The sequence below is a fragment of the Gymnodraco acuticeps genome, unplaced genomic scaffold, assembly GCF_902827175.1.
Source record: "Gymnodraco acuticeps unplaced genomic scaffold, fGymAcu1.1, whole genome shotgun sequence".
Taxonomy (NCBI): domain Eukaryota; kingdom Metazoa; phylum Chordata; class Actinopteri; order Perciformes; family Bathydraconidae; genus Gymnodraco; species Gymnodraco acuticeps.
In genome coordinates this window covers 892,968-909,823 of record NW_022992090.1, presented here as the reverse complement: position 1 = coordinate 909,823, position 16,856 = coordinate 892,968, and the positions used below count along the sequence as shown (strand labels likewise).

Sequence of the window (16,856 nt, the reverse complement as noted above, 5' to 3'; positions counted from 1 at the left end):
GTTAGAGAAATGAGAACTCCTCTCCTCTGAGCGGTCATTTTAAAGAGACTGCCATTAATGATGACAGGAGGCACAGCAGTCTGATGGACAGATGTGTTCATGACCACTTATATATTTACTTTTAATTCATTCACAGTGCGGTATAATGAGACAATAACAGGCTACAGATGCGGACACACACACACATATATATATATATAAATATATACAATTTCAGAATCAAACAGAGCACTCTCATAATAACGTAACACACTATCAGAGACTGGATATATCCCCCCTCCCCCCCCCCTCTCTGGTCGCTACAATGAGGAAAATAAATTACGGGCCAAAAGTTTTATTTACAAGTATTAAAAGTAAGCAGAGGACATCAAACCAACTGAGACCCGTCTGTCCGCTGCATCTACGCACACACTGTACCACACACCACACACACGCACATACAGTTCCTAAAACAGGCTACAGCCGGTGTGTATTTTGTTAGGCCTATGTGAAGCACTAAATGGTTTTAGAAAAATATCGACTCTTTGTAGATTTACTAAATTAAAGCAAATAAAGAGAGTAGGCCTGTTATACTGAGTGATATATATTATACACACTGCTCTGCTTTCTGCAAGGACCTCACAGCTGTGAACTGTAAACATCGCGTCGCGATGAGAGCAGTTGATAAAATAATATTCAGGGGATGCATGCAGAGCTGTCATTGGCTGAGATAAGTCCGGCCGTGCGTCACGCCTCTTTGAAACATCTCTGTTCCCGGAAATGCATCCACGAAGGAGCCGTGGAGGACCCATCAGTGTATCCTCGGTTATATCTCCTCCAGAGAGCCTCCTCGACGCTCGGTCCTCGAAGTGCATTTAGAGAAATGAGATGTCCTTCAACATGGCGCGCTAAAATTCATTTCCGGGTCACTACTGGAGGACCGAGGAGTCGGGGAGGGGGATTTGATGAAATGAGAAAGGGCCCCGTGCTGCGGTGTGCGGTGGTTTGTTGATACCATATATAGACTGTAGAGGCTTCTCAATACTCAAATTTCCCCTCCTCGACTCCCCTCCTCGGTTCCCCTCCTCGAGACTTAGACCCGCCCACAGGAGATGCGAGCGGAGGACCGAGGAGGGGAAGCAGCAGACGTTTAAAGAAATGAGAACTCCTCTCCTCTGAGCGGTCATTTTAAAGAGACGTCCGTTCATTATTACGTGGCAACAGCTGCATCAGCTGTCGAGTGTTTTGTCATAGCGCTGTATCTCTGTTAGATCAGCTGAACATTGTTCCCCCACATATTTACTTTGAATTCATTGAGAGTGCGGTATAATGAGACAATAACAGGCTACAGATGCGGACACACACACACAAATATATTTATATAAATATATACAATTTAAAGTATGAGAGCACTCTCATAATAACGTAACACAATCAGAGACTGGATATATCCCCCCCTCTCTCTGGTCGCTGAAATGGGGAATTGAAATTACGGGCCAAAAGTTGTATTTACAAGTATTACAAGTAAGCAGAGGACACCAAACCAACTGAGACCCGTCTGTCCGCCGCATTTACGCACTGTACAACACACACCTACACACTGTACCACACACACACCTACACACTGTACCACACACACACCTACACACTGTACCACACACACACCTACACACTGTACCACACACACCTACAGCTCCTAAAGCATAAGCCGTTGTGTATTTTATTATGTGAAGCAATGGTCTTAGAAAAATATCGACTCTTTGTTTGTAGATATCTACTAAACTAAAGCAAATAAAGAGAGTAGGCCTGTTATACTGAGTGATATATATTATACACACTGCTCTGATTTCTGCATGGACCTCACAGCTGTTCTCTCTGGAAAGATCGCGACGCGATGAAAGCAGTTTCTAAAATAATATCCAGGGGATGCATGCATAGCTGTCATTGGCTGAGATAAGTCCGGCCGTGCGTCACGCCTCCACCGTTCCCGGAAACGTTCCCCACATACCGTTCTTATTATATTATTAATCTGCTTATTACTTACTGTTATTATAAGTAAATCTGCTATTCTTAAATAGTGTAATGTGCTTATGTGTGTGTGCATATTATTGTGTGAAGTGTTTGTCCCTCTATAAAACCACATTCTGTCCATCATGGCTACTGTACTGGTAAAAAGCATAAATTATGTGTAATAGTTAACTCTCTTGCTGCGAGATTAATGGTGACATTGATCACATGACCAGAGCTTCCATCAGCCCTCGTTAACAGGAAGTCCATCGATCAGCAGCTCTCTCACTTATACTGGCGCATCATGTCATAGATTGGACATACATTTGCATTTTTCGGTCTAGAGGAAGGGCTTGATATGAGGTCTATCTGGATTATCTTCTTTGTTAGGTTCCTTATTAATAAAGAATATTCAGAATACGTTTAAATGGTCTTTAAATTGCCACACAGCTCCATTAATAAAATGTGTTATTCTCCTAATGTCTCATCACTTTTAGTGCATAAATATGTCCCGTGAAATTCGACAAAGCAATCCGATGTGCAAATCGTGCAATCAGCCAGTGTTTACTATACACCGTATTTCTGTCTTCTCTGCGCTCGTCGTACCGATAATGTCCGTGTCCCCCCCCCCCCCCCCCCCCCCCATGCTGGGAGGGAGAGAGTCGGCCGCAGCAGGAAGCACCCCACCCAGCCCTAAAGAGCACACATCATCCACAGCTTCAGCATGACCAGAGATGGGGTCGTTACTGAAAAAAAGTAATATATTACATATTACTTTTTTTAAAAGTAATATATTACACTACTTCGTTACATAAAGTAACTCGTTACTTTACTCGTTACTTTACTCGCAGGGCCGGCCCGCCCCTCCCTGCAGGCAGATCACGCAGCCTGCTAAAGTTTCAAATGTTCTCTTTAGTTCAGTTTCCATTGTCGCATAAGACTGATCCAGATTGCTCCTGAATGTTTTCCTATGGCTGTCCTCTGTCTCCTGCTATCTGTATATTTTGCGCAGTCTATCTCTGCTCACGCTGTTGCGTCGGCGTGTTCTCCTGCGTGTTGGCCATGTGTTGCACTAGAACCAGACTGGAACACACTGCAAAGACTTCAGCCGAGCACGTACGAACTGCGCATGCGTGAGTGACAATAACTCTCCTTACCAGCAGGCGGCGGTGGTGTGTATTCGTCATTCAAAACAGGCAACAACCGGAAAACAGAGAAGAAGAACAGACTACGTGATATAAACAAACAACAAATAGCTGTGCGTTAGCTTCACCTTAGCATGTGTTCTTTGCAGGTGTTTGTTGAGGTTTGATTATGACTGATTTGAGTAAGTAACGATGTAACGCGTGTCGGGCAATGTTAGTAACTGTAGTGTGAAAGTAGCGCGTTACACTACTCCGTTACCGACAAAAGGAATATTATTACAGTAACGCGTTACACCCAACTCTGCATGACCATGTCACTTGATATGATAAGTCTTTATTTTGCTTCATGACAGATTCTGAGAGTCAGCACTTAATAAGTGAATGTTGACTTCAAAGGGCCGCCCAAAGATAAAAATATGAAATGATGATTCTGCATTTCTTTTAACTTCATGTGTGTGAGGAAAAATATTTCTGGGTTTATCCTCCATTGCTTTACTCCTAACAGATGGAAGATCTAATTTATAACAGATTAACATTAAGATTGATTGAGTTTATTATTGTTAGTTATGGTTATTATTATTATTCTTCTTATGATTTTTTTTTTAAATATAATTGCGCAAATTAAAAATAATGAAAGATAAGAGAATCTGGAATAAAACATAAAATCAAAAAACATAAAAATATGTTCCTATTTAAATAATTTGTTATGATCTTGTCAATTTATAGTTATTGATATTTGGTAATAACGTGTTTAATGGTTAAAATGTTAAGTGATTGAATCAGGTCACAAAAACAGCCACTACAAATGACTTAAATTGCTTAAAAGTCATTAGAGGGGATTCAAGGCCAAAAGAAGGAAATGTGCCTCTCGATATTTACTCATCCCCCCCTTTTCCATTTACACCTTTTATCTGTTTAGGCTTTTTATTTATGTGTCTCCTCCCACTCTATAAACGCTGTCTCACACCTAATCTATTTTTCCTCTTTTGCCTTGTTTTTAATCATTATGTTTGTCTTTCTCCCACTATCTGATATAGTGTTTTAATAGTTATCCTTATCCTGCCCTCCCCTAATGGTAAGACAAATGAAACAGAAGAATACAAAGAGTCCAGATCTCAGAGAAAGCCCATTATCATTATGTAGTTTCAATAACAATCATGAGGCTTTTAAAAATGTGTCCAGCCTTAAATGCATCTAATATGATCAGCAGGCATTAAGCCTCCATTCATTGCAGAAGTGGTTCAATAGTTTCATAAATGGCAAATGATTGTTATTTGATGTTCTGTGAAAAATTTGAATGAGGCTCTACTGAGAGAAATATTGTGTAATTATCTGGCAGTACTGCACTGTCAGACCGAGTCAACATACATGCGTTATTTAAAGCCACTTATTTTACACTCAAACATCGCTATGGGTGTTAAGTTGTGATCCTGATCGAAGCACATCGATGCTGTCAAGTTCTGGATGTTGCAATGACATTTACAGCTATCTTAACATCATTGTGAGAATTCAATTCTTTAGTAAATGATGGTAGTTCATCGATACATCTTATTCCAACTTGTCTCACGGCCAATTATTTCTTGCTTCACAATTATGAGGAGTAAATGTATTGAGCAGCGGCAGCCACACAGGCTGGAGATAATCATGATTTTATTTTCAAACGTATTGAGTGTTTATACAGTATCTACCTAATTTCATTTAGTTTGCAGTCTTTATTTTTTTCTGCAGTAGACATATAAATTCAATTTTTAATGATTTAAAAATGCTAATAGCAATATGAATAAACATTTTCTAATACATATTTCCTGATCTTTGTGGCAAATAGTTGGCATCCTCTGATGTGCGATGCTTGAACCAGTAACCCTCTGGAGTGCATATTCTTCTCTCCTGGGGCTTTGAGCTCTTTAATGCCGACTGTCTTTAAGAAAAAGAAAAAAGAGACGACATCCCATTTAGCCGGGGGATTTCTCGTTTTGTCACATTTGGGGATTGGATCCCATTTTCCAACTGAATGGTTTCCCATGTTGCTCGCTAATAGATTGGATTGGATTTGAAATGAGAATGTTCACATTTGAGGGATTTGGTCCAATTTATATGAAATTCCAATAGTGAAAACTGAAACCATTGTGCAGTTATAAGTGAAGATTTATTTACAGAAAGTTTCCTTGCTTCGGAGCACCAAAGCTAAGTATCCACCTGGTGCATCGAGAAAACCTGTGTGCTTATTGCACCCTTATATTTTGCCTTAACATCTTCTTCTTTTTCCTTGGTCCCCCTCAGCAGAAAACAGATGGAAATGTTTGTTTGCTCTGCTGGAGTTTTAACAGTTTTCTATATTGCCCTGTATTGCAGTTTGCAATGTCCCACTGCTGCAAAGAGTGGTAACAGTATGTGATCCACTCTTCACAGTACGCTCCTGCTACCTACATTATACACATCCTGTCAGTTAAACACAAAACACCACAGATCGAAAACTCTCTTTTTTTCCACCATAGCATTCACAACACACTTTGCAACAACCAACCTCCCTGTCATTTTATTGACATCTCTTCCAGTGTTCATGTATTTTATTTCCTATTTTCATCACATATCTCAACAGGATGTCGCTATGTTTTTTTACCCCCAAATGAAGCAAAGAAAACACAAAAACTGGAGGGAAACTTTTCCCTATCTAATCCACAAAGCAGTGACACTTTGATAGCTACATTACACCTTGGTTAATGACTGCAAGTACATCTTGTAAACACTTCCCAACTTGAGGAAACACATGTAGTATTTAGTCAGTTCACTCCGGTAATTTGCACATGTCAAATTCTTGCAGCTCTTGGCTACAACTTGTGTTGTTGAGTAGCATTGACTGCAGGGAAGCGCTCATAAAGAACATAGAGAACACCACATAGTGGCTCAATGTGTGGGTGGTTCTTTTTCTTTTGGTCTTCTTTCACATTGCCTAGGAAGCTCAGAAGCACAATTTACAGCTAAAACTAAATATTGAGATTCACTTTGAAATGTGTAAAAATTGGTATGATAGATCATTAATTAATCAAAAATACATTTAAAAAACACTTTAAAAATGTTAATGTATGTATGCTGTTTTGAAAGATGTATACATGTACAGTATAGCCTCAAGTGCTACAGATGTTTTTATGCTGTACACCTATAATATATGATGCTATGTATGCATAAATACATGGACCAAATACCATGATATCCTCCCCCCAAGTTATGGAAACCGATTAGAAATATTGGAACACAAAAAATGCTTTAAAAATAATCTGTCTTTTTTAAAATTCCATCAACTACATCCATAACTGAAAGCTACATTTCTGAATCGTTTCATACCTGAAACCTCGGGTGATACCTGTGAAGTCAATAAAGATGTTTTTATTTCTTCCCATCGGCACAATAAAAATAACACCGCTTATGAATAATAAACCGTGTTTGTGATCAAATGCAACCACAGTATAAACCTAATAGAACAGAAGTAAAGACATGTGTTCCTGCTCACTGTGCATCCACGCTGACTCTTTCTGTTAGGGTGAAGATCCACTAAGCCGCCCATTCTGCCTCCATTAATTTTCCATGAGGCGTGAGCAGTTGTCTGCACTGTGCAGCAGTTTGGTCTGCAAACCAAGCGTCAGTGCTGGGATTTACTAAACAAACTCCTCACCTGTCAGACACACTGACAAGAAAACACCGCCTGGAGCAAGAGGGGGAACATCGTCGTGCTTGGGGCTGAAGAAAAATCTATGTGTGTGACTGTAGCAATCATTTTGCTCATTCAATTTGGATTGAATTTCACTTCTTCAACTCCATGTTCTGTTTACTAAGAATTAACATATCTGAACTATTTGGATACCCATATTTATTACAGACAATGTTAATTTCCCAAAATGCGAACATTGTAGGGGAAAGACGGACACATCCATACCTAAATCCATCCTACTTTTTTCACTTACAAAGCCGCAAAAATGAGAGCAGCAGGGTCAAACGGACAATTAAAAATGTCCTTCTTCCTCTTTAAAGCCCTCTCGTGAAATGCAACAGATTGTAGCAATGTAACCGTGAAAGCAGGCTGAATAATTAATTTGATGCACCGGTTTGAGCAGACAGGTAATCTCGTCTCTGGATGCTCTGCTGTTGTTGTTGCCTCCTGATTGTGTGGCAACTGAGTTTCCCTCTTAGGAATAAATAACATTTCATATTGTCATTACCATCATCAGTATTTATGTCTTGTTACTGTGCCAGTGAATGAATATAAAGTGTGTTATTTTCTACCTCAGAGAAAAATGATATGATATCCCAATTCTTCCATCACAGGCGTCACCTAAAGCCAATGCAGCAGTGATATTACACTTGTCTGTTTTTACATTATAGCTGGAATATGAGGCTATTGTGCTGAAGTACTACACACTGGAGTATTGGTGGAGGCTGCAAGTCATTTTGAATCATTTTGTCATGCCTCGCACTGCATTCGCTCTGTAGGTGTAAAATACAGATGAGACACATTTCAAAATGGTTGTCTCTATTGAACACATTAATTGTTTTAATGAAATGACTCAATAGACAAAATGCCTCCATAGGTTAGCTGATTTGTGGGACTTATCCTTCTAATATTTCTGCACATGAGCCAATACTGATTAATGAATGCCCCGTTGAAATCCTTTCACCGTTTGTGGCACATTACAATTCTGGCTGTCAACACACATTTTGCATTGATGATAATGGCAGGAATGACAAGATATCCTCTTCCTTTAATGTGATAATCAACAGTAGAAACACCTAAAAGGTCTTCTTGCATACACAGTCATAATCTGACACAAACACACACAAAATACTACTCATGTATATTATGTGTGTTAATCCTTCATCAATTTGTTCGTATAATTCAATTAGTTTGCTGTTTTAGCTACAGCCCGAAAACGTAATCTTCTGTGCATTTAATATGTTATTTTGGTGGAATTGTGAGATGGCATGACAGTATAATCTGACAAGTCCAATTTAAATAATAAAAAGGATTAAACCCAGGTTTCAAAAGAATGTGGCAGCAGTGTATAAAGATATACATTAAATAGAAAAAAAAGGCTTTCCACATTTCTTGGCCTGTCGAAATGTCCTGCCCAACTAAATATTAGCCTCCTGCAGCAGTGTCTCAAAACATTAAATGCAACCGAAATATTAAACAAATATTGATGTACTGTATGTGACGTGTGTGTGTGTGTGTGTGTGTGTGTGTGTGGGCGCTCTTGTGCATGTAAACACTGGCCCATAGCCCTATGGGCCAGTGTTTCATGTCTGGAGCCATTTAGCTCTGATACAAAACAGCTTACAGCATTATGTGTATGCACTTTTTTTTTAATGTATACCACTTTATGGGTTATTAGAGTCTATGGTTATTAGGCTGGACACTTATTCAAACTCATGTCGTCGTTGAATGTCGCTCTTAACAAGCACACGTTTCTCCAGTTACACATAAATGATTTTCTGTTTTCCTGTTGTATGCTTTACTAACTGGATGTTAGTATGAGACACACTTAGAGAAGTTTAGCCTGTCATTCTGTAGCAGATATCTATCACATCATGAGAACTGACATTTCTAGATCACTTTTATTTTTCTCTCCTTGGACCAGCTACTTAGCATTTTTGCATTGCTAATTCTAACAATAAAGGGCCCCATTTTATCATCTCTCTTAAGCCCAAAAACACAAACCTTTTTCTATCAATGTGATAGTTAGTCGTTTTTCATGCAAATATTATATTTCAGAGAAGACGCAAAGAAGAAAAGCGTCCCAACTATAAACTTGACAAGTTGTCAGCTGTCGACAAATTTGCTTTCTCTGTTCTTCACACAAGTAAAACAAAACAGCAACACAACTCAAATATTTTTCAAGTGTGTATGTGTAAGTGTCCTCCAAGTCACATAGTTGCTTGCACAAGAAGTAACAACGCAAATAGACACACATCAATGCATTTTCAATCTTTTGAGGGCATACAAGCATTCTTTCCTTTTCCTATAAACCTGAACCTAATGCTATTGTAAATTGTAAATTAGAATTCACAACTATTTAATATGAACAAAAGCCCTCTTTGAACCTCTTTACCGCCCATTATTACCATATCAATTCAACCTCAGCCAACTCTTGAAAGCTTTTACAGATGCATTACACAGACTACGTACCACTGCCAGAGTCTCAAATGAACTTTCATATCCAACATGGGAACTCCCAGTAACCATTTCAGAAACTCACAAACATCACAAAACAAAAGTTTTGAACCGGAAGTGTCTGAATTTAGTTATTCTGACCTCCTGCTGCCCCAACAGTCCCAGCTATACTGATAACACTATATTACACAATACAACACGATTATTTCCGCTACTTAAGACAGTGTGATCTAGAATTTCAGCCTCCGATATCCTCTTCTGCATTTGGTGTTTTGCAAACTGAAAAAAGGCTGAGTCTTGCCGCACGATAGAACTGTCGTCTCGTAATCACAAGAAGGAGTGCGTAAAAGGGAATCTTGGTAACTGGATTTTGTTCCTGTGGTTCAGCAGTTATTGTATCTATATTGTTAAAAAGGAATACGATGTTATCTAAATCTCAAACAGGGTATTGGAGACTGAGATAATGAAACAGTATACACTTTTTTTTAGCAGCCTTATTGCTACCCACTTAAATAATCTCATCTCATCTACTGTAAAGAATGTTTGTTGTATACTCTATATACTTATGGTGTATATCTTGATGAAAAAACACTAATCTCTTGATAATCGTGGCAATTTGTTATGTATCATTCTTGACCAAACTTCATGAGGAAACGACACACTGTGACGCGTCCTGGAAGAAAACTCCTTCCGGTTCCTTCGACAAAAGCCAATGCAATTTCTCCATAGGATTTTGGAAAATAGATCGAAATAAGGTCTGTGGTTGACGTTTTGTTCATTCGGATAATCTCCACGTCTACCCTACTTTTATCATAAATCTATCGATCATAAATCTATCGATTAGATTTATGATTCGAAAATTATAAAAGTAGGGTAAACATGTGGACTGTTTATCACACATACACACACCTACACGTAGCTCTGTTTCCCAAATGTATACAGTATGAATGCATAGAGAAAGAGAGAGGGGAGAGTGATTGAGAAAGATGAGAAGCAGGCGAGGGATGATGACAGGAAAACATCCGTGTGGCCTGTCATTCTTACAGAAGTTTAAAGAGTATAATAACATGTCATCCTAAATGCAGCACTCACACAGCTTCCGTATTTCTCCGTCTACATGCCTTTGGAGTACCCATCATGGCCCCAGGCATTCTGAATAACTCTCAACTCAACCTTGAACTGCGAATGCTTTCCTCCTCCGAGAACACCTCTTCTCATTTTTCAGTTTACTGAGATGAAGAAACATTTTTCTTCAAGTAGGCGAGGTAATTGCGTAGTTTATTTTGGCATTCATAATGTGCGAATCAGTACCAGTATGATGATATCGCCCTTGCTAGTTCATAGAATTGCATGTCTTCTAGGAATTGCTAAGCTACACACAGTGATGAGGATTTTACTTTCTCTGCAGTGTTAAATCATTGATAGTTAAATAAGACAGGATTGCTGGCTAATAGCCTCTTTTAAGATGCCGTCAGTGACTCAAACATGCCTTGATGGACGTATTAAAGTAACAAATTAGAGGCATGGCATAAAAGGAGGTCGCTTATTCAATTTCAGGGTTAATGGGTGTCTGTATAAAACTGAATCAGGACATTTGTTGGTGTTCCACTGCTGCAATAACAGTTTAGGGCGTGACAACTTTATGGCATTTTAATGTCTTTTTATTTCAACATACTTCTGTGCTTGCTTTGCATCTTCTGCATTTGACAAAAACCTTTACACATATTATTTAATTCATTTGTAGTTATTTTTAGAAGGGAATCTGGATCCTAAGGGCTCTGTGTAGAAGTCCCATACACATTCAAGTGAAGTGGGCATTTAATCCAATTTTATACAATAATTACACTGTATAACATACGAACATTTATATACAAATCCATGTAACTTGTACCACAATATTGAAAGCACACATATCTGGTTCATGTTAGGATGACATTACTATTTATTGTGTTTGGTGAGTCATGCTGTCCTTGTTGAAGTATTTCCCAGAAATCGAAGCCATTATTCCCGCTTTCATGCTCTCTAACAAATTCCAAAAATATGCTTTTAAAATCCAATAAATTAATACAGAATAAAGCCTTTGATTCAATTTTACGGATAATCAAGCCCCTATCTAGCCGCTTCCTGCTGTTTCGGAAGCCTGTAGGGTGTTTGGAGGATGCAGGATGAAGTTAGAGTTTTGGTGAACTTTTGTATGGGAGTTCACACGCAGCTAATCCTATTTGTAATCAAGGCTTTCTTCTTTTTCTGGTCCAGAAAAAGATCATGTTGTCTTTGGAGCAATCACAATCGCAGTCTGGTGCCCGGGGTCAAGCTGCGTGGAGTTATTTTGCGTATTTAGCATGCCTGTTTGGTTTGTCGTTCTAACCACGCGCGCCGTGCTTTGATGATTAGCCCGTGGCCCGTAGCCCGTGGCCTCAAGGCTGCTTTTGTTGAAGCGTGGTTGAGGGTAGTAGAGATGGTGCGATAACTGCTGATGTTTAGATTAGGGATGGAGGAGATAAATGTAAGAGCTGAAGTGCTGTTTTCAGGTCTAACTGATGTATGTTATGTGTTTGTTTAAGCAACAGCATAACACTCTGTATTGAAATCTTATCTTCAAAATGTACCTCTTAACATAATGCATGGAAATTCACTTTTTTCCATGCTATTAAGATTATTAATACATCTTTTGTCCTTGTTTGTCCTTGTCTCCCTCTCTCTCTGACTCGCTCTGTAGCGCCTGTAGAGCCGCTGCTGTGCAAGTTTGCTGACGGAGGCCAGAAGAAGAGGCAGACCCAGGTCAAGTATCCCCAGAATGGCCGACCGTGGACACGGGAAGGAGAGGTGAGCCTTGAAAGTGTACTTCATCGAAAGATCCCCCTCAGGATTCCCAGCAGCTTTTTCTTGAAAGACAAGTGGAAATGGGCAATTGTAACAAAAGAACCATGTCTTTCAATCAGTTTGGTACAACACAATACTTTTGTTACCCTCTGCCACTATAAAAGAAAGCAACATCGAATTTTCCTCAGGGAAAATCATACGGCAGGTATTTTCAACATCTACAATAGCCTCTTACAGTCAGAATGAGCACACTGTGTGCTGAGAGGGTTTATAAGAGGAAGTAGTTTAGTTAACAAAACCAAAAGTGGTATTTTAGTATGAGAACAGTAAATCCACAAATCTCCTTTAAACCTTTCCCTACTCAGCTTTCTAGCAAAAATCTAATTGGTAATCTTTACAAAGTAGTCAAGGAGGTGAGAGTGAAATACATTTGGATACAATTCAACAGATTATACTGTAGGCAGCGTTTCGCAGGGTTGACAGACGCTTTATAGAAACCATTACTGTAGATCTAAAAGGTCATCAATTTCACAAACTTTAAATATCTAGCTGATGTTCTCTTTCAAATCAGTTTCTTTTTCACATATTATAAAGACGTTTCAATAACTTGACAGGCCCCCCTACGGGGTCATTATCAGCTTTCACTTCCAATAACACACTGCAGGCCGAATTAGAGATGCTGCTGACAGTATGACAGCTGGCATGTATAAGGGTTTTTACATTTAAAATGCAAGGTTTTATGCAAGACCCCAATGCCAAGTTGTTTTTCCTTTTGTTGAAACTCCCACCTCCAGTCTGTCATCTTCAGACGAAATGAAACCTTGTGCAGCTGATTGAAGGCAGATTGACTGTTACACAATGCAGAGAGTTCAGAAGTTGTTAGTGTCGATACCAAAGCCTTAATTTACAGAACAAGGGGACGTGAATAATAATGTCTTCCACCCACACATCGAGCGCAGTTTTAAACAGTTGCTTAACTTTTGCATTAGATTGAGGTTTGAAAAGAGCAAAGTGGTGAAGTGAAATGAAATGGAACCAGGCTGAAACAACTGAGTGCTGCAATAAGAGCCGGCAACACAAAAACAGGATGCCGCGGTAATGTGTGTAGCAGGCACAGAATGCAGCTTTTGGGGAAGCAGAGAGTGACAAATTCCATCAATAGTTAATAATAGAGGCTCCGGTGTCAGTATACTATCCCGAACATGTGTGAATTGTTTGCTGGACTTAAAATTAATGATCAGTGCTTTCAGTGGGATTCCTCACACATTTGTCAGTGGTCCAAGTCCTTGTCTGAGCCATGTCTCAGGTCCAGGCAGACTAATAGAGGCATCTGGCCGTGGAGGTGCTTTGAGGGCCTCACTGCGTCCTCACACTCAGTCAGCCGGCCCTAATCTCCCAGAACTTCTCACTCCTAAATGAGTCTGGCCTTGGGACTGCGACATGAACACACATTACACACACAATCACTCAAACATACAACCTCTCTGCAGAGGAACACATAAAGGATCCGCATGGGCAAACATTGCAGCAAACAACCCTCAACAGGCAAATAAATGTAAAAGCCCCCCCCGTCCCTTTGAATTGGACACAAAATGACTACAAACAACAAACGTTTCTCTTTGTCTCTTTGCGAACATAACATAAATATGTGTCTCCTAGAGTCTCTTTGTACTCATATTTTTTGGGTAATTTTACATTTCTTTTTAGGTGTTTTATGTATTTTGTAGTCTCTGTAATTGTTCTCAGATTGAGGAGGAACAATGCGGATTCCGTCCTGGTCGTGGAACGACGGATCAGCTATTTACTCTCGCAAGGATCCTGGAGGGGGCTTGGGAGTACGCTTATCCGGTCTACATGTGTTTTGTAGACTTGGAGAAGGCGTATGACCGAGTTCCCAGGGAGTTACTGTGGGAGGTGCTGCGGGAGTATGGGGTGAGGGGGTCTCTACTCAGGGCCATCCAATCTCTGTACTCCCAAAGCGAGAGCTGTGTCCGGGTCCTCGGCAGTAAGTCGGACCCATTTCCGGTGAGGGTTGGCCTCCGCCAGGGCTGCGCTTTGTCACCAATCCTGTTTGTAATATACATGGATAGGATTTCGAGGCGTAGTCGTGGGGGAGGGGGTCTGCAGTTCGGTGGACTAAGGATTGCACCACTGCTTTTTGCAGATGATGTGGTTCTAATGGCTTCATCGGTCTGCGACCTTCAGCACTCACTGGATCAGTTCGCAACCGAGTGTGAAGCGGCTGGGATGAGGATCAGCACCTCCAAATTTGAGGCCATGGTTCTCAGCAGGAAACCGATGGACTGTCCACTCCAAGTAGGGAATGAGTCCTTACCCCAAGTGAAGGAGTTCAAGTATCTCGGGGTCTTGTTCTCGAGTGAGGGAACAATGGAGCGTGAGATGGGCCGGAGAATCTGAGCAGCGGGAGCGGTACTGCAGTCGCTTTACCGCACCGTTGTGACGAAAAGGGAGCTGAGCCAGAAGGCAAAGCTCTCTGTCTACCGGGCCATTTTCGTTCCTACCCTCACCTATGGTCATGAAGGATGGGTCATGACCGAAAGAACGAGATCGCGGATACAAGCGACCGAGATGGGTTTTCTCCGCAGGGTGGCTGGTGTCTCCCTTAGGGATAAGGTGAGAAGTTCAGTCATCTGGGATGGACTCGGAGTTGAACCGCTCTTCCTTCGCGTCGAAAGGAGCCAGTTGAGGTGGTTCGGGCACCTAGTTAGGATGCCACCTGGGCGCCTCCCTAGGGAGGTGTTCCAGGCACGTCCAGCTGGGAAGAGACCAAGGGGTAGACCTAGGACCAGGTGGAGGGATTATATCTCTTCGCTGGCCTGGGAGCGCCTTGGGATCCCCCAGTCAGAGCTGGTTGATGTGGCCGGGGAAAGGAAAGTTTGGGGCTCTCTGCTGGAACTGATACCTCCGCGACCCGACCACGGATAAGCGGGAGAAGATGGATGGATGGATGCAATTGTTCTGTGTGTCTTTGTAGACATGTTGTGTATCTTTGTAGTTGTTTTTCTTTATTTTTTGTTATGTTTATTTTGGTTTGTGCAACCTGTAGTCATTTTATGTCTCTCAGTAGTTTTTTCATTCCTCTTGTAGCCATAGTCGTTTTTTGTCACCTTCGTTTTTTAGTGCCCCTCTGTAGTCATTGGATGCCTCTTGGTAGTTTGTATTTGGATTCATTGTGTGTCTCTTTGTATTTTCTTTGCATCTCTTTTTGATTGACTTTGCTACAAGAGACGTTAATAGTACGTTCAAATAGTAGTATTGGTTCCTGGGGTCCCCTTCCTTAAACATACACATTCATTCAGAAATGCAGGCATTATGCAGCAAAGCAGAGAGGACCTGGCAAAAATCACAATGCTTCACAGAGCTGATCTCATCTAAATCTTCTGTCAACAAAACAATTTGGGGTAAACAGCAATGAATACAAATACAGCTCAAGGTGAAAACTAGGATTTTTCTGTATGCATTATGTACTTTTGTGCCTGCTTTAAATCAGATGTTTGTTTAAGAGTTGGGACAATAATGAGTCCTGTGCTTTGGAATATTTTTTCCTCCAATATGAGGTCTTCAATGTCTGGCACTACATTTTATTGCTTGTGCCGTCTATAATCCCCCAATCCTGGCTAGAAACAGTGTTTGGGGAAAAACCAAACAGTGTAGTAGGGTTCAGCATCAGGGCAAACTTTCAACCCATATGCCAATTTGGAAATAAGAGAGTTGTCTGGAATATAGAGCAAGTCCAAATGACTTGTTCAGGGGCTGCAGATGGAATAGGAGGGTGGGGTCGAGGGACAGCGTTTGAGAGACAGATGAGACGACTGAAAACAACAGTTGTTGCTTAATGTTCATTGAAACATTACCAAGAGGCAGTCAAGTGGATGAAGATCATTTTCAAAGCTCAGCAGCGAGAAATATAACCTCATTCATATGCACATGAAAGAGGAAGTGCCACACTGATAGAACTCATTCAGTCACAGAAGTGTCACTTAATGATAAACACTTGACTTAATGGGGACAACATTTAATTGAGTAGAGGAGGGGCAGAACTGCTATAATGCAGCTTGAATGCACAACCTCATCCTTTCATTTATACTGAGTAGGGTAGCACGATTCCTGCAGATGAGGTGTAACAATGAATGAATCATGGATTGATATTTTAAGTTACAAAATGGTGACAGGTTGTTGCATATTTTTGAGCATGTTGCAGTCAGATAAATGAAGTTCAGGCTTGTTTTGACTGATTGAGTATTTTTGGGAAATGTTTGCCACTGTCAGTTTCCTGACTGACGGTACATATGTTTGGTGTGACAGCTCACACCGAATCATTTCAAAACTTATCAAACTTATCAAGAACTTTATCTCCAGTATTTTTTCTAACTCATCTCCTTTCTGCTCACAACGAGGGTTCAACAATAGGCAAATAGGAAATAATTTGAAACATTTCAAATTCAAGCAGAAGTGCTGTAACCCAAATTGTTGCCGCCATTAATGGAGTCTTTCTATTGACCTTTATTACACATGATCCCCCTCCTAATATTGCTTTATGTTTTTAAATGTAAGTGAATTAAACTGTTTAGACCGTGCATATGCCATTTGGATAATGAGAATGTCTTATTAAACTGTGGGTTTTCTCCAGAGGTGTTTCCTTGTACGATGTGAGGGTCTAAGGACAGAGGGTGTCGTATTGTCATACTGATAACATTTGTGATATTGGGCTATATAAA

At 40.4% G+C, this 16,856-nt stretch overlaps 1 protein-coding gene across 8 annotated transcripts in view; it reads left to right on the top strand.

The window, feature by feature from the left end:
* The window catches only part of LOC117537445 (RNA-binding motif, single-stranded-interacting protein 3-like), a 141,132-nt gene that overhangs the window by 97,751 nt on the left and 26,525 nt on the right, over positions 1-16,856 (top strand). For all 8 annotated transcript variants that reach the window (XM_034202664.1, XM_034202667.1, XM_034202663.1 and 5 more), the window contains one exon: positions 12,014-12,120. In XM_034202664.1, coding sequence (XP_034058555.1) covers positions 12,014-12,120 — 107 coding nt within the window. The remainder of the gene's footprint in view (positions 1-12,013; positions 12,121-16,856) is intronic.